Source organism: Heterodontus francisci, chromosome 32 (genome assembly GCF_036365525.1).
Source record: "Heterodontus francisci isolate sHetFra1 chromosome 32, sHetFra1.hap1, whole genome shotgun sequence".
NCBI lineage: Eukaryota > Metazoa > Chordata > Chondrichthyes > Heterodontiformes > Heterodontidae > Heterodontus > Heterodontus francisci.
Window position 1 is genome coordinate 32,744,097 of NC_090402.1, and position 18,181 is coordinate 32,762,277.

At 41.0% G+C, this 18,181-nt stretch overlaps 1 protein-coding gene across 1 annotated transcript in view; it reads left to right on the forward strand.

Moving 5' to 3' along the window:
- Nucleotides 1-1,534: 1,534 nt before the first annotated feature.
- The window catches only part of arrdc1b (arrestin domain containing 1b), a 79,633-nt gene continuing 62,986 nt past the window's right edge, over nucleotides 1,535-18,181 (forward strand). The window contains exon 1 of the mRNA XM_068012664.1: nucleotides 1,535-1,701. Within this exon, the coding sequence (XP_067868765.1) occupies nucleotides 1,584-1,701 (118 nt within the window). The 5' untranslated portion in view covers nucleotides 1,535-1,583. The remainder of the gene's footprint in view (nucleotides 1,702-18,181) is intronic.

The following is an 18,181-nucleotide window of genomic DNA, read 5'->3' on the forward strand; positions in this document are numbered from 1 at the left end:
TATTAGACAGTATAAGATAGCTATGTAAATGGTAAATTGCATCCAAATGCACGGAACATATTCTTGCTTCTGATACTGAAGTTAAATATGCTAAGGAATAACACAACAATCTTTGTCTTTATTTCTAACATGTATACAAATTGGACCAGAGTTTTACCACATACAAAATTGCAAGATAGTTATAGATGAGGCAAGCCATTTGTCCCATCTTAGTTCATTCAGCCAGAGGATATTGCATTCCCCTCCCCACCCATTGCTGTGTTCAATTGATTCTTAAATGATCCAGGGTTGTTGGCTTCACTATTCTAACTAGAGGTCTATGCCATATGTTGATCATTTTTTTTGTGAAGAAATACTTGCTGACCTCAGTCCGCAGTTTGTCATCTTGTCCCTATACTTAACAAATTTCTCACCCTCTCCTTATGACCCTCTTTTAAACTCAATCTTTGGTCATCCCTCCTAACATCCCTTTCTTTGGCTGTGTCCATTTTTATCTGATTATGCTTCTGTGAAGCTCATTGTGACATTTTTCTACAGTAAGGGCCTTATATAAATGCAAGTTGTTGTCGTATCCTTGGATTCACTCAGTATCAGCAATTGGATACATTTGCTCACTGAGAATCTTGGATAAGTTTTCTGGAATTGTGTTAATACATGTGTTTGGTTATCCCCGAATCCAGGTGTGTTGTTTAAAAGAAGATTGTTCAAGGCACTTTTCTACTTTCAGCGAATAAACTATTTCATAGGCAGAATCACCACTTTAGTACAAACACTTCATCCAGTAAGGATCAGGTTAACATTTACCAATTGGGAAGTGTGCTATTACTGGAAGTTCTGCAAAGTTACACAAAAGAACTCAACCAACTGGTTTCGCTGCTTAATTTTTTCATGACGAAAGTTTGAGCTGTATCCAACAACGGATAATTTAAATGGTAACCATGTTACAAATTTTTCTGGCTGGTATTCATTTTTTCTCCTAAGTAATGTGGGTGCTTAGCAGAAATTGCATTTCCAAATCCAAAAGCAATAAATCACTAAATCAGTTTGGATTACTTGCTGCTTGAGGTCAAGATTCAGTTCATCGGGAGTGGGAATGTTTTTCTTTCAGAACCAAGTTTTGCATTGGGCACAGGAAAAGTATTTGGTGACTGGTAAATTATAACCACCATGTATTAACTATTCATTTCATTTGGGAGGGTTTCTAATGAGACATTTTCCTGATACATTATTGCACGTGATAAACAGCTATCCACTGCAAATTGGTGGATTTCATCTGACCCAAATAGCAACATGCTGTCTAACAAATGCTGCAAAGGCAAATAAAGAAGGGTGCAAACACTGAACAGGTCCAGCAGCCTCTGTGAAGAGAACTTAAGGCATTGCAAATATGTACCCTTCCTTACGCTCAATGGCCCTAATTGTTTTCTGCTTGCAGCATAAAGAAGGCTCGGCCCTGGGAAGGGCACGTGGGAGCTGGGCGGGCTTCTGCTGGCGCGTGCGCCGTACGGCTGACTTTTTGTTGACGTCACGGCGTTTGTGCGGCCGCGCTGGGTTCCGGTTCAGTCCGGTGGCGGCAGGCGACCATGGGGAAAGTTCAGGAGTTGAGCATCGCCCTGAAGAATAACAAAGTGGTTTACAGCCCCGGCGAGTTCATCACCGGGGATGTGAGGATCAAGCTGGCCACGCATCTCAACTTCAAAGGTCAGTCCGTTGACCCGGGTGGGGGAGCTTCAGCCGGCCGGACAGCCCCGGCTGAAGTTGTGCCTGGAGACGGTGGCTTGTCCAAGCCGCTGGGCGGTTGGTTGGGCAGGTCAAGAGGTTGTCGGGGTTGGACGAGAGGGGCAGAGCCTGAGCCTGTGGGAATGGAAGTTTTACAGGTGGCAAGCGAGACAAATCTAGGGGAGTGAGCAGAATCTGCAGCAAGGATTTCAGATAGCCGGAGAGTGAGTCGTGCAAAGGGACCAACAAAAACAAAGCTGCGAGTGAGAAGTGGAAGAGGAAATACGGAAAACGTTAATCTGGAGAGAAACTGGGAGGAGGAGGAGGCTGTTGTTTAACGTTAAACTAGAGAGAGACCTGAGGGGGGAAAAGCGAAGAAAATCTGTAGTGTTTCTCTTCGTCAGTACCCATATTTTCAGTGATTATGGAGGGATTAAGTGGGATTATTGTTACTTTTGTATTTACGCACTTTACAGAGCAAGCTTTTACATAGTTTCAAAGAGATAATCGATTCTCTCGAGTAATCACAGCAGTCATTTGTGTCATAAACTGAGTAAAGCTTGAATGTTTTATAACTGTTCTGAGGTCTGATGGAAGACTGACTCATTGAAAACACTCCCATGAGCTGTTATTTTTAATATGTCCGGAATCCGAAGTACAATTTTGCTTCCAACAGCCTGTGCTTTTGTGTAATTGATACAGGACAATGTCCATAGTCAAGATACTAATAACACATGGAACTAACATAAGTTTGACCAGTGATAATCACTTGGCTGTTGGAAAATAACAGCTGACCTTTTGGAAATAATAGGTGATAATAGTGTGTAGAGTTGATAATGATTAATGGATTACATGTAATCCAGCACAGGGTTTTGGTCGGCGAAACAGCAAGAGAAAGGTTTGAGGGGTTTGTCAGTTGAACAGCAAAATGAAGTTGTTACTAGACTTCCAAATATTTTGTTAGGTTATTGTTGAAACCTGTAACTGATTTTGTGTGTTGGGCTATGTTTTTTTTAATTAAAATCTGTCTTTATTGAGGTTGGGCTGATTGGTCAGGGTAGTCTGGAGCTGATGGAGTTATGGAATACTTCTGAAGATACATTGTGCTGAATGGTTGTGGGGAAGTAATTTTTGCCATGTTTATATAGCTGATTGCAGTTAGTGACTTTAATACAAGAAACACCCCAAGGAGCTTTACAATTGGGTGTAAGGAAAATGGGCACTGGGCCTAAAGGAAGAAATGAGGAAATATGACCTAAGTGAAATGGCACTTGAGGTTTTTGGATGTGGAGGTAAGGAGTTTCAAATGAGAGGTAGTTCTTATTCTGTCATCACTGAGGTGAAACTGGTGGGATTTAGAGAAGGCTGTTGAGAAGATTGGAGGATTGGGTGAAGAGAGAGGGCTGGAGGAAATTGTAGATGGGATGAAACAATATAAGAATATGTAATAAAAACAAATGCTGGAACCACTCAGCAGGTCTGGCAGCATCTGTGAAAAGAGAAGCAGAGTTAACGTTTCGGGTCAGTGACCCTTCTTCGGAACTGACAAATATTAGAAAAGTCACAGGTTATAAGCAAGTGAGGTGGGGGTGGGGCAAGAGATAACAAAGGAGGTCTAGAATATGTAAGCTGATTAGTGACCAGGTGTTGTTTTTCTGCATAGTCACTATGACAAACTGTTACTGAAGCTGATGTATCAACAAAGTGCTGTAATATAGGTTTGTACAAAGGATAGTTTAAACATTTATATAGTGCATTCTCATTAGCAAGCTTAGCATTCACCCTTCCCAGCTCTTGCACTTTAAGCAAATAACCTTATCTCTGGCTTACTCTTGGTTTCTCTGTCAACATTTAGCCTGCTGAGCCTGCTCTACCATTCAAAGATCATGGTGGGTCTGTATCTTAACTCCATCTACCCTAAAGGCCTGCTCGGGTCTGCAAAAAAAACCCGAGCCCGACAGAACCACATCCGACCCAGCCCGAGTCCTTCCATTTTTTCCTGCACCCGACCATCGGTTAACTTACCTTCTGTTTTTCACTTTGCTGATCTGCACAAGCTTAAAATAACTGTAACAAAACCACCTTTCTAGTCCAAAAATTAAATTAACAGTGGAACCACTTACCTGTGATAGAGCGTGTCCCTCCCGGCCCAACCCGAGCCTGAAGGCCGGACCCAGAAGTGCAACCTGACATGTTGTCGGGGAGTAGGCTTTTAATCTACCCTGCTTGGTTCCAGAATCCTTGCCTAACAAGTCTATCAATCCCAGTTTTTAAATTTTCAATTTATCCTTTCTCCATATTTTTTGGGGTGGAAGGAAGGAGTGTTCCAGATTCCTACTACCCTTTGTGTGAAGAAGTGCATTCTGGCATCATCGTTGATTTAAGGTTATGCCCTCTTGTGTTCTCCTACCAGACGAAATAGTTTCTCTCTCTACCCTATCAAATCCTTTAATCATCTTAAACACTGCAGTTAGATCACACTTATTCTTCTATATTCAAGGGAGTACAAGCCTAATCCATGTAACCTGTCCTCATAATTTAATTTTTTTATTCCCAGTATTATTCTGGAGCCAATATATCCTTCGAGATGTCGTGGCCAGAACTGAATGCAGTCCTCCAGATGGGGTTTAACCAGAATTCTGTACCGCTGTAACATAACTTCCAGCCCTCTTGAGATAAACACCAGCATTCCATTCATGTTTAAATTATTTTTTGTCCCTGTCCATAATCTTTGTGATTTCTATACTTGGACCTCTAAATCTCTCTGCATATTCAGTTTCTAGCCTCTTGCCATTCAGAAAATAGTTTTGATTTGTTTTTCTTGGGTCCTTTCCTACATTCCACTCCATCTGCCACAGTTTCACCCACTCACCTTAATGGGATTGTTGGAGAGAGATATCTGTTTGTCTGGTCTGAGGGCAGTAGTACACAACCACAACTTGCATCTATATCACACCTTGAATGTAAAAAAGGGTTCCCCTGTAAGGAAAAGACAACTGCTGAGCTAAAGAAGAAACTATTAGGAGATGTGACAAAAGCTTGGTTGAGGGCATGAGCTTTAAGTAGGGAGAGGTAAATGGAGCAGTAGAGGGGGTTAAGGAGGGAATTCAAGAGTATGGCGCCTCTGTGGCTGAAAGCATGACCTCCAGTGGTTGGGAAAATGAACGGAGGCTGCACAAGATGCCAAAGTCAGAGGAATGGAGACTTTTTTGAGGGGGTTGCGGGGGGAGGGTTTGGTGGGTCCAGTGTGTGAAATTAGAGCTAGGGAGGGGGGAAGCCATGCAGGGATTTTAAATTGGTAGCATTGAGGAACTGAGCCAATGTAGGTTTGCAAAAATGGGTGATGGGTGAGCGTGACTTGATGTGGACAGGATAGACAGCAGAGTTTCAGATCAGATGAAGTTTATGGAGAACAGGGAGTGGGAGACCATCCTGGAGCACTTCGGAATTAGTAGAGTCTGGAAATGACAAAGGCACTTATGAGTGCTTGAATAGCATGTGGGCTGCAGCAGGGGTGGAGATGGATAATGTTCGAGGTGAGAGTTAGCAGTTTTTGTGGTTAGAGGATATGACGTTGGAAACACAGCTTAAGGTTAAATGAAATGTCGAGCTTACAAACAGTCTGATTTTACCTGCAGACAGTGGCCTGGGAATGGAATTGCTGGCAAAAGTACTGAGATTATGGTAGGAGCAGGAGATGTTGGCTTTGGTCTTGGCAATGTTTAACTGAAAGAAATTGAGTTCATTCAAGACTAGACATCACATGAGCAGTTTAGTGGTACAGAGGCAATGGAGGAATCGAGAGATATAGTGGAGAGGTAGAGCTGGGTATTGTCAACGTACACATGGTAGCTGACCCCACAGGATGAAGAAGAGGGCTCCAAGGATCAATCGTTGAAGATTCTGGAGGTAAAGGTGCTCGACGGGAACAGAAGCCATGGCTAGTGTTACTTTGGCTACAGTCGGATAAGTAAGAGTGGAATCAAGCAAGTGTCATGCTACTGAGCTGGACAACGGAGGAGAGGTGTTCGAGGATGATGGTGCAGTCCAGGTCGGAACCGTTTTACCTGAAGACCCTTATTTTTAAAAAAAATTGCTTGATTTTTAAAAACTGGGAGCTGCAATACGAAAATAAATTAAAGAATGGAGTAAAGGCATAAGCATTCCTTACACGGAAAAAATTGTTTATCGAGAATCTAAGGATCATGAGTAAAAAGTAATTTGCTTTAACTTCTTTCTGCTTAAAAGAATGATCACAGTTACTACTGAATTTCAGGTAATTTCAATCTTATACATAGGTGGGGCAAAAACCAGTTTCTACATTCCAGGAATAGGTTAAAAAAAAAACATTTTTGTTTTCAAAGTTGAATCTTGATGATGCTACCCAAATCTTAAATTTACCTTCGGCTTTATCAGCTATTTCCTGGAGAATCATAACTGCATGTTTCTTTCACGTAGAATCAAGACAATTTTTTTGGCTATTGATTCTTGTGATTTGGAGGAAAAAAAAGCTCCTAATTTATTGTCTCTCCTATATTGGAAATAATAATGTCACAACCATAAAATCTTTTCCTTGAGCCAAAGACATTATCTATAACCGTAGTATAGCTATACTAGAACAGTTTATTTAAAACCCAATGATTTTCATTAATCATTTGAAACTGTAAAGTGCAGCATAATAATTACATGGCTCTTCGTTCTTCAAGTGAGACAAATCCCTTGTGTGGTATTTCTCCTAATATCATTTATATAATTTAGTAAATTCTAACATTAAATAATTGGGAATGCTAATTCCTTTAACATTTATGAATTGAATCATGCGATAAATTGTCAACAACGAGGAGACCGCACTGTTAGGGGGATTTGAACTTTTAATTTATCTTCTTAAGACCACAATTAGCATATATTTTCCAAAATAATCTCTCAAAATGCTATTTTGAAGCCCCACAGCATAGAAGCTAAATTTCTGATTAAGCAATAAGGAAAATTGTGTTGCTGTCCAGCTCTTTGATTTGTCATTTTCTTGACTTAACTTTTTGAAGCTTTTTCCATGATAATACGATCCAACTGGAAAAGATTGAGAGCCGCAAATGAGATGTTAAAGAGCCACAAGCGAAGTTGAGTGGAAAAGACGGAGCCTCAGGTTGCCAACCCCTGTTTTAGTCAAATCGACCGTTTTAAAGGCTGCAGAGAGGATGAGGAAGGATAATGGTCCAAGGATGTCATTTGTGATTTAGTGAGGGCTGTTTTGGTGTTATGACTGGGGTGGAAACCTGATTGGGGAAATATGAGCATGGAGTTGTGGGAAACCAATTTAGATGTGGCGATATATTCTTGATTTTGTAGAGAAGAGGGAGATTGGAAATGGGACTGTAATTTACAAGGAGAAAGCAACCAATGGTTGCTTTTTTGAGGCGGCAGATAATCTCAAAAGGGAGGGGGGACATTAGCTGAGGAGTGGTAACCATTTATCATGTCAGTATGTGGGTCAGGAAAGGACTTTGAGTGGAGAAGTTGGAAAAAACACAATTGTAAATCAATGGCAACAGTCTGTAAGCATCAAGAGAATAAATGAAACCAGTAAAATAAACATGGTTTCATACAGCTTCAGAAAAATTATATTTAATGAGGCAGGTTAAGAGGTGTGCTCTTCGATACTTCATTTACAAATAGTGTACATCTCCAAATGGAGAATGTTTCACTCTCAAAACATCATATCCTTTATATAATTTCTTCTATGAAGTCAATTCTAAAAATGTTTCTGTTTTTATAAGGTTCACTGATAGCAACTTTTTGCAGGAGGCACAAATGGCTGTTGGCTGAGATTTGGAATCTCAAGCATAAGTAAGGCAACCAAAATAAAACTTAGTTAGTTTTTTTCCAAGATGCTCAGTTTACTGTATACAATATCTGTGGGCACCCTGTTTCCTTCACCATAGAAAAAATTGTTGAAACTAATGAAGCAATTTCTTCCTCTGACCCATTGGTTGTACATTCAAACATAATGGAATGAATTTAGTGTCATCAGCCTACTTAGTTTCAACAGTGTGCCAAATCACCTTCCCTTATTTGGCATTAAGGTAAGTACAGTGTGCATTATCTGCAATAGTTATCAAGTATGTTAGAACAGAAGGAATACTAGCAGGAGGAGGCCATTCAGCCCCTCAAGCCTGCCCTGCCATTCAATAAGATCATGGCTGATCTGCTTCAGACCTCAACTCCTCTTTCATGCCAGCTCCTCATAGTTCTCAACTCCCCGATATTTCAAAAATCTATCTACTGCCTCTTTAAATACTTTGTGATCCAGCCTCCACAACTCACTGGGGTAGAGTATTCCAGACATTCACTACCCTCTGAGAAAAGAAGTTCCTCCGCATCTCAGTTTTAAATGAGTGTCCCCTTATTCTGTAACTATGTCCCTTAGTTCAAAATTCCCCCACTAGTGGAAACATCATCTCAACATCTACCCTGTTAAGCCCCCTCAGAATTTTGTACATTTCAATAAGATCACCCGTCATTCTTCTAAACTCTAATGAATAAGGGCCTAACCTGTTTTGCTGTTCTTGATAAGTCAACCCCTTCATCCCAGGAATCAGCCTAGTGAATCTCTTTTGAACTGCCTCCAATGCCAGTATATTCTTTCTTAAATACGGGGACCAAAACTGTATGCAGTATTCCAGGTGCGGCCTCACCAGCATCCTACTTCCCTATTTTTTTTAACTCCAACCCTCTAGCAATAAAGGCCAAAATTCCATTTCCCTTCTTAATTACTTGCTGCAACTGCATGCTAACTTTTTGTGTTCCATGCAGAAGAACACCCAGATCCTTCTGTGCTGCACTTTTTTGAGTCTCTCTCCATTTAAATAAGTCTGCCTTTTGATTCTTCATGACCTCACACTTTCCTACTTTAAACTCCATCTACCAAGTTTTTGCCCACTCGCTCAACCTATCTATATCTTCTTGCAGATTCTTTATGTCCTCATCACAAAGTACCCTCCCACCTATTTTTGTATCAGCAAAGTTGGATATATTACACTCTGCCCCCTCCTGTAAGTCATTAATATAGATGGTAAATAATTGAGGCCCCCGGACTGATCCTTGTGGCACTTCACTAGTTATGTCTTTCTAACCTGAAGAAGACCCATTAATCCGACTCTGTCTTCTGTGAGTTACATTACCCCCAATACTGTGAGCTCCTATCTTGTGCAATAATCTTTTTATGTGGCACCTTATCGAATGCCTTCTGGAAATTCAAATACACTACATCTACCAGTTCCCCTTTATCAACTTTGCTTGTTATATCCTCAAAGAACCCTAGCAAATTTGTCAAATGTGATTTCCCTTTCACAAAACCATGTTGACTGTTTGATTGTGTTAAGCTTTTCTAAATGTCATGCTATTTCTTCCTTAATAATGGACTCTAGCATTTTCCCAGTGACCGATGTTAGGCTGACTGGCCCATAGTTTCCTGCTTTTTGTCTTCCTCCCTTCTCGAACAGGGGCGTCCTTAGCGGTTTTCTAATCCGCTGGGACCCTCCCAAAATCCAGTGAGTTCTGTATCCCAACACGCCTGCACTGACCATCAAGCACCCGTCCAAAACTAATCCCACTTCCCCCGCACTTGGCCTGTAGCCTTGTATGTTATAGCATTTCAAGTGCTCATCTAAATACTTCTTAAATGTCGTGAGTTGTCTTTTTGTTTTTTTACATGTCCCATTACATTTCTAACTTTTGCCAGTTCTGATGAAAGGTCACAAACCTGAAACATTTTTCTCTTCACAGATGCTGCCTGACCTGCTGAGTATTTCCAGCATTTTCTGTTTGTGTTCTTAATTAATGAAAGTTTTTCCCTTCCAGCAGAGTCTTCAGCCACCTCAGCTATTCTGTATGGGACCACTTTCCTAAAGCCCTCAGCCAGTCTAACACTCACTGCCTTTAAAACTTCCTTAAAACCCAACTCTTTGACTGACTACTCTCCTAATTATTCCACAAGGGCTCAATGATTGCTTCATTTCTCCTCTTGAAGTGGCTCAGGCCATTTCACTGTTAAAAGTACAAAAGCAAAATACTGCACTTGCTGGAAATCTGAAATAAAAGCAGAAAATGTTGGAAATACTGAGGAGTGGCAGTATTTGTGGGGAGAGAATCAGAGTTAACGTTTCAGGTCTGTGATCTTTCATCAGAAATGTTAAAGTTGCTCCTAAGCTTGTGTTGAAGTGCGGTACTGTAATTAAGAATTATGGCAAGCCAGTTGAACACATACCATGTAGATAAAATTGCTGATGTTAGAAACCATTGCAGCTCAGTGAAGGAGGGGAGGATATTCAGTGTCCTTCCCCACTCCCACCTCCGCTGCTGTGTCGCAGAAATATTGATTTTTGATATCGAGGGTTGAGGAGGTTCCAGTTGGAAGCCAGGTGCTTTTCCATGTTACATGATTGTGAACAAAATGGTATGGGCTTAAACACAGACTTGATTGTTAGTTGTGGCTACCTTAAACCAAGTACTGCATTCATACTGCATGATTCATTAATAGACGTCTGAACATGGAGAAACATCAGACAAGGAAAAAAGTATCGTTGAGTGAATATAATAAATAAATGGCTAAATGAGCATCTGAGGGTGTATTTGAGTTTTAGTGTTAGTATCTTATTTCAAATGTGAGTTGTGAGATCAGAATACTCTTTTTACTATAAGGAAGGAAATGAAAGCGGTGCCTACAGACTGAGAATTCACAATAAATTAGATTGTAGTACAGGAAGAAAGGTAAACTAGTCAAGGGGACAAGGCCATTAATTGTGTCCTCTTATCTTTATACCTAAAATAGAAACACTTGTCAACCAAGTTTCTTCGCTCATGTGGTGTCAGGCAAACAGGTTGGACGATCTCCTGGTAGGTTTACTCCCGGGTCTGCCAAGATCTGCTGTGCACGAGTGCAGACAGTGCAAGATCACCAGGGATTGGTCTCCGACTGCTTGGCCATGTTTCAATCTCTTAATGCAGTCAAGGAGCATGCAATATAACTATATGATGTGCACTGGTTCACTAAAAGCTTTCCATGACTAGTGACCACTGAGATCCTCACATATTTTCCTTGAGGCCAATTTCACAGTTGTATAAAAAGTTACTCGCATATTTGCTTCTGGTTTGGGCGGATTATCAAGGAATTGCTGTTGAAATTAAAGTGTTCCATTCCTCCACTACATAGCTGCACCAACAAATGTAAACTTGGAGTTATTTTGGCGATGCTGGGAAACAAATTCAGAATAACTTTTGTGGCACCTACTCCTGACTTGTGGCTCTTGCACAGTAGCTGTGGCCTGATTCATATTAAGGAGATTTTTTTGCTGGGTTTTCCAAAAAGATCCAGCAAGCTTGCTTTTATTTATGCAGGATGTGTGAGACCAGTGCCCTCAGCACACTATTAAAAACACTAACGAGATCATAGAACCATAGAAGAATTACAGCACAGAAGGAGGCCGTTCAGCCCATCATGTCTGTCCCGACTGAAGAAATTAGCCGTCCAATCTAATCCCAGGCAATGTAATCCCAGACTGTCCCAATCTAATTCCAATCATAGACTGTCTACAGCACAGAAGGAGACCATTCAGCCTATCGAGCATTCTTTGTTCCAGTCCTACTCAGGCCCCCCCCCCCCCCCCCCAAAACTCTTTTTCCGGTACATTGATGACTGTATCGCTGCTGTTTCCTGCTCCCACCCCGAACTGGAAAACGTTATCAACTTTGCTTCCAATTTCCACCCTTCTCTCACCTTTACATGGTCCATCTCTGACACTTCCCTTCCCTTCCTCGACTTCTCTGTCTCCATCTCTGGGGATAGGTTATCTACTAATATCCATTATAAGCCCACCGACTCCCACAGCTACCTCGACTACACTTCTTCACACCCTACCTCCTGTAAGGACTCCATCCCATTCTCCCAGTTTCTCCGTCTCTGACGCATCTGCTCTGATGATGCTACCTTCCATGATGGTGCTTCTGATATGACCTCCTTTTTCCTCAACCGAGGATTCCCCCTCACTGTTGTTGACAGGGCCCTCAACCGTGTCCGGCCCATTTCCCGCACCTCTACCCTCACCCCTTTCCCTCCCTCCCAGAACCGTGACAGGGTTCCCCTTGTCCTCACTTTCCACCCCATCAGCCTCCATATCCAAAGGATCATCCTCCGCCATTTCCACCACCTCCAGCGTGATGCCACTACCAAACGCATCTTCCCCTGTCAGCATTCCGAAGGGTTCGTTCCCTCCGCGACACCCTGGTCCACTCCTCCATTACCCCCACCACCTCGTCCCCGTCCCATGGCACCTTCCCCTGCAATCGCAGGAGGTGTAATACCTGCCCATTTACCTCCTCTCTCCTCACTATCCCAGGCCCCAAACACTCCTTTCAGGTGAAGCAGTGATTTACTTGTACTTTCAATGTAGTATACTGTATTCGCTGCTCACAATGTGGTCTCCTCTACATTGGGGAGACCAAACGCAGACTGGATGAGCGCTTTGCAGAACACCTCCGCTCAGTCCGCAAGCAGGATCCTGAGCTTCCGGTTGCTTGCCATTTCAACACTCCCCTCTGCTCTCATGCTCACATCTCTATCCTGGGCTTGCTGCAGTGTTCCAGTGAACATCAACGCAAGCTCGAGGAACGGCATCTCATTTACAGATTAGGCACACTACAGCCTGCCGGACTGAACATTGAGTTCAATAATTTCAGAGCATGACATTTTACTTTTTATTTTGAGTTTTTCTTTTTTACAATTTTTTCAAATGTTTATTTCATTTCATCTTAGTTTGTTCAGTTTGCTTACCCACTGTTTTTTTTTCACGTTTGTACTTGCTGATGTTCAATCTTCAGTCCATTAACACCCTATCTGTACTAATGCTTTGTCTTTCAACACACCATTAACATATTGTTTGCCTTTGTTCCATGACCTTTTGGTCAGCTATGTGGCCTTGTCCAATCTACACCACCTCCTTTGTTATATCTTGCCCCACCCCCGCTTTACTTCTAACCTTTGACATTTCTAATATTTGCCAGTTCTGAAGAAGGGTCACTGACCCGAAACGTTAACTCTGCTTCTCTTTCCACAGGTGCTGCCAGACCTGCTGAGTGGTTCCAGCATTTCTTGTTTTTATTTCAGGTTTCCAGCATCTGCAGTATTTTGCTTTTATTCAGCCTATCTTGTTTGGGCCAGCTCTCTGCAAGAGCAATTCACCTAGTCCCACTCCCTGACCTTTCCCTGTAGTCTGACAATTTTTTTCTCTTCAGTTATTGTCAAATTCTCTTTTGAAAGCCTTGATTAAATCTGCCTCCACCACACACTTTCAGGCAGAGCATTCCAGATCCTAACCATTCACTGCGTTTAAAAAAAAAAGTTTTTCCTTGTGTCGCCTCTGGTTCTTTTGTCAATCACCTCAACTTGGTGTTCTCTGGTTTTGGATCCTTTGACCAATGGAAATAGTTTCTCATTATCTACTCTGTCCGGACGCCTCATGATTTTGAACACCTATATCAAAATTTCTCTGTGTCTTCTCTTCTCCAAGGAGAACAGGCCCAGCTTCTCCAACCTATCCATGTAACTGAAGTTCCTCATCCCTAGAACCATTCTCATGAATCTTTTCTGCACCCTCTTTTAACTTTCTTCTGAAAGTGTGGTGCCCAGAACTGGACACAATACTCGAGTTGAGGTCAAAGCAGTTTTTTATACAGGTTTATCATAACTTCCTTGGTCTCCTGCAACCTTCTGAACCTCCAGATCCCTCTGCTCCTGCACCCCCTTTAGAACTGTACCCTTTAATTTATATTGCCTCTCATTCTTTTTACCAAAATGAATCTCTTCACACTTTTCTGCACTAAATTTCATCTCCCACTTGTCCATCCATTCCACCCGCCTGTCTGTCTCCTTGAAGTTTATTGCTGTCTTCCTCACAGAAAACAGTATTTCCATGTTTTGTCATCTGCAAATTTTGAAATGTTGAGGTGTTAGAATCAGAGAGATACAGCACTGAAACAGGCCCTTCGGCCCACTGAGTCTGTGCCGACCATCAACCACCCATTTATACTAATCCTACATTAATCCCATATTCCCTACCACGTCCCCACATTCCCTTAATTCTCCTACCACCTACCTACACTAGGGGCAATTTTACAATGGCCAATTTACCTATCAACCTGCAAGTCTTTGGCTGTGGGAGGAAACCGGAGCACCCGGTGGAAACCCACGCAGTCACAGGGAGAACTTGCAAACTCCGCACAGGCAGTACCCAGAACCGAACCTGGGTCGCTGGAGCTGTGAGGCTGCGGTGCTAACCACTGCGCCGCTGAATGTTCTAATGCAGTAGGATTTTTCTAGATGATGCATAGGAACTAATAGAACATAAAATACCACAGTTCCTAGAGTTTGCCTTCTACCATTCTGGTAGTTGGATCATACAGTGGTTGTTAATGTTGGCTAATCACAGCAATCAATTAGTCTACAACAGACCCAGGCGCGATATGAGGAGAACCCCAATGATGGAGAGCTTTGGGAAGCAGATTTCCAAAGTCACCTGCAAGTACGCTAAACTTAACCATATTTCACATCACAAATTACTCATGCATTGAATACCAATGTTATTTTGTAAAAGAAGTGTATCTCATTTGCATATGAATGAATCAGTGCTGATTCCACTTTTCTCCTTGGGGAGCCCGTTCCACAGGTTGACCCACCTGCTCGCCATAATATTGTATCTGCAGATTGGTTTTAAATTCGCCCCCCCCACCTTCAAGTGCAGCTGTGTCCTCTTGTTCTACTGTTCTGGACAAGGTGAAATAGCTTCTCATGGTCTACATCGTCTCGTCCCTTTAAACATAGCAATCATGCCACATCTCAACCTTTGCTTCTCCAGTGATAACTTGCCCAATGGATAAGCTTATAAATCTTGTGTAATTTCCTCACATCAGCTATAAAATTACTTTAGTACCTTTGCATACAGTCAACTTTTTTTTTTCTAGTTCAATTATTGCTGGTCATCGCCTGAACAGTCCAGAGGAAAATATCCAACACCGCTGATGCCTAAAGCTGAGGTTTACACTGAAAGTATAAACTGTCAAGAAAATTGAATTTTCATTAATCTCAAACCATTCTCTAATGCTGCTCCTGTCCAGAGGGTGCAATTATCAACCATTTCCCCACTTTCTCATACAACAAATCATTTTGCAAGTGCCCTTATTTCTACTCATGTGGGTGTCTGGACATGAGTGAAAACTGATTCATGTGAAATCATGAACCAGTGGTTTCTGTTCATGTTTTAGATGTCTTTGTTATTTGCCCCAGTTTTCATGCTAGACTTGAACTGTAGGTTTTCTGTTATGTTATGCATTATATTTAAAATTCAAAATTTACAAAGCTGTTGGGTTGTTTGATAAATCTCTAAAATAATATGTTTGGTTAAACACCAGACATTATAATACTTCTACAGTCAATTTTCTATTATATCTCAAAAAAAAGTTTAAATTTCTTGTTATGTAGCAATGCAGGTAAGCAGAAGTTTTTCCCCAATCCCCCCAAAAACTAGCAACATAGTCATGTTTTCTCAGATTTAAATGGTGCTGTTAGTCTTTCATATATTTTGACTTTCTATTTGAGTTCTGATTCTCCTGTCCAGCTGTCATAGACCTTTGAGTCCTCTATGAAGTTCCTTAGAGATCCAATATAGTCTTATGTTTTGGTCTGTTGCATCAAGTTCAAGAAACCCCATTGCTCAAGTTCCAAAATTAAGCTGCTGTTGCATTTCTGGTACTAAGAGGGTTCAAATTCTAAAGACAATATATTCACAGCATGCTTAGTAGCCTATGCTTTTTGGTGTTATGCTGAATTTAACCTTTGTACTTACTAAGGCGAAGAACAACTACCTCGTTCGAAAAAAATAAGGTCAAATTAATCACAGCATTGTAACTTTTATAACCTGAAATATTGTCCTTGTCATTTTTAGCATGTAGCTTTAATTTGTGAGGGTATTTGGAGTTCTTTCCACCAGTTAACTTTATTTTTTTCCCCCAAGGACAGGCCTATTCAACAACAAACACAGTTGGGTTTGTGACATCTCTATTTTCCACACTAGTTATCCTGGTGGCCTTTTGAGTGTGGTTACCAGTTTACTCATAAATTATGTACCAAACCTACTAACAACTGGGTCAGGGCTGTCAAAACTGATTTCACTTACACCATGGAAGGAAGGGAAAATACTTCCCATCACATTAGTCTGAGTGGATTTGAACCCAAGCTTCAGAGCTGAAAGGGCAGCTGTAAAACATTGCAGCACACAGTCTTAGTGAGTAAGATTTGGATGGTAGGTCACTTTTGCTGTTTACTTTGAGCTCAGTAGGATAAGGTGCTGCTAATTGAAAGCACCCTTCTCATTTCAAGAATGTGCTGTGCACAAATGGCAATAGTTTCTCTATTACAACAGCAGCTATATTCCAAAAAGTACTATATTGTTAAGTGCTTTGGGATGTTCTGAAGTTATGAAAGGCACTATATAAATGTACGTCCTTTAAATATCTTTGTAGAAAAACTGCTTGCAATTTTTATTTGGAGACAGGGAGACAGGTATTTACCATTTTCCCAAATATTTAGTTTTCACACCCTACTGTGTATGTTCAAGTGCCTCCATTATAACAAATTTCGAGAGACACATGTTCCCAGCTAGTGTGTAACCACAGTTTGAAGTTAACATATTAATTTATGTTCCTTTCTTCCTAAGCTACAATTCTCTTGGGTCCAGGCTGATTACTTGTTCCAGACTTCTGCAGTAATGTTTATAAGCCTTAGCTGTGTAAGATTGTGCAAAATGGTCTAGGATGATTTTTCTCTTCAGTCTCCCACCCACTCTATTAAACTGGTTTCTGTCCTTTGCACAGTGACACTCACACCAGTGTTGTGGAAATTGACAACTCCATAGTGTCTTGGATATGCACTTGCACTTTTGGCAGTGTAAAGCTGAGTGCTGAAATGTGTCAATTTTAATAAATTTAAGGTGGCGTAATGCCGTTCTACCACCAGAGGAGTTCAATGGCGCAAACTCTTGAAAAATCATTTAAACAATAGTATGTGGCTTATGCCTGGTCCTATTCTTGTAATTCTTGACAATGATACAAACACAATTTGTCCGTTCTGAGTGAACTGGTTCACACCACCTGGCTTACTACTCATGTTAGAAATGAGGAAAGGAATGGTAGCAAATAACCTGCTTTACTGATTGCATTCAATACAGATTAGTCCCAGCTGTTATATTACGCAAGTCCTGCCAGACTCCTGTTTTTGGAGGGTATGTGAGGAAGTAAAAATAGGGATGTTGATTCTAAGGACAGGCTGCACTCCTATGTTAGCGGTGTGATGCTGATTATATGCGGAAACAGGCTATTTGATAATCAGTTTGCTAATATAGCAGCAACAGCACAACTTCCCTCACCTCACTAACACCATCTTCGGCAGCTTAATTTCTAATTTAATAGAATCTTTGCACTGAGCTACAATTTCTATCATTAGTATCTGATCTTGGCTGTGTAATCATGGAAATTTAGTGGATTAGGTTTGTTGCTCCCTCCCTAGTCAGGGTCATAAGTTCAAGGGTACCATAGGCAGTGCCCCCGTACCTTCTGATCATGGCATAAGCAGAGGCTTGGATGTTAACTCTTCACCTGCTCAACTAAAAAGTGGTGTAAGTGTGAGGAAAAGATAGAGGCAAAAATAAATTAAAATGGTAAATAAGAAACACAAACAAAGTAGTCTTGTTGAACCAGCTGTATGAGTATGTCAGTGTTCTGTAGATCTTCGATTATCATTGACATTGTCTTGATGACAAAGTATGCATTTGCCATCTCTGTGAGTTTGTTGATTGGTATTGATTGAAAAATTAAATCTCAACTAGTCTGTATTGGGCCCATCTGTTATTTGCTTTGTTTGGAAGAAATCTTGTCTTGAGGTGCTTTTACTTTGATTTTACATCTTTTATAGGGAAAAAGGATGAAATTTAAAGCAGAGGAAGACACTGCCATAGAGTGTGCAGAGCAGTGGGATTAGTTTTGAATTGCACTTACGAAGAGCGGGCACGGATATGGGACAAATTGCCTATTTCTGTCCTGTAAGCCTTTATAATTGGTGCTTTTTGTACTTGCACATTTTTAAAATTCAATCATATGTGATGTTTTATTCAAGCTTTAAAAGCAACTTGATTATTAACTGGTTAAAACTAGATTTGTATCTTGGTGATTCAGAGCTCGCTGGTATTTCAACAGATGCGAAATCACTTTTCCAGGATTTGGGTTAATTTAGTTTTCATAAATGCAATTGTACAATGTAAATATTTTATTTCAAATCTGAATAGCTCATTACTTAAAATAAATTCTTCTTTATACCGCACCAATTTTAGTATGACAGGGCGGCACAGTGGTGCAGTGGTTA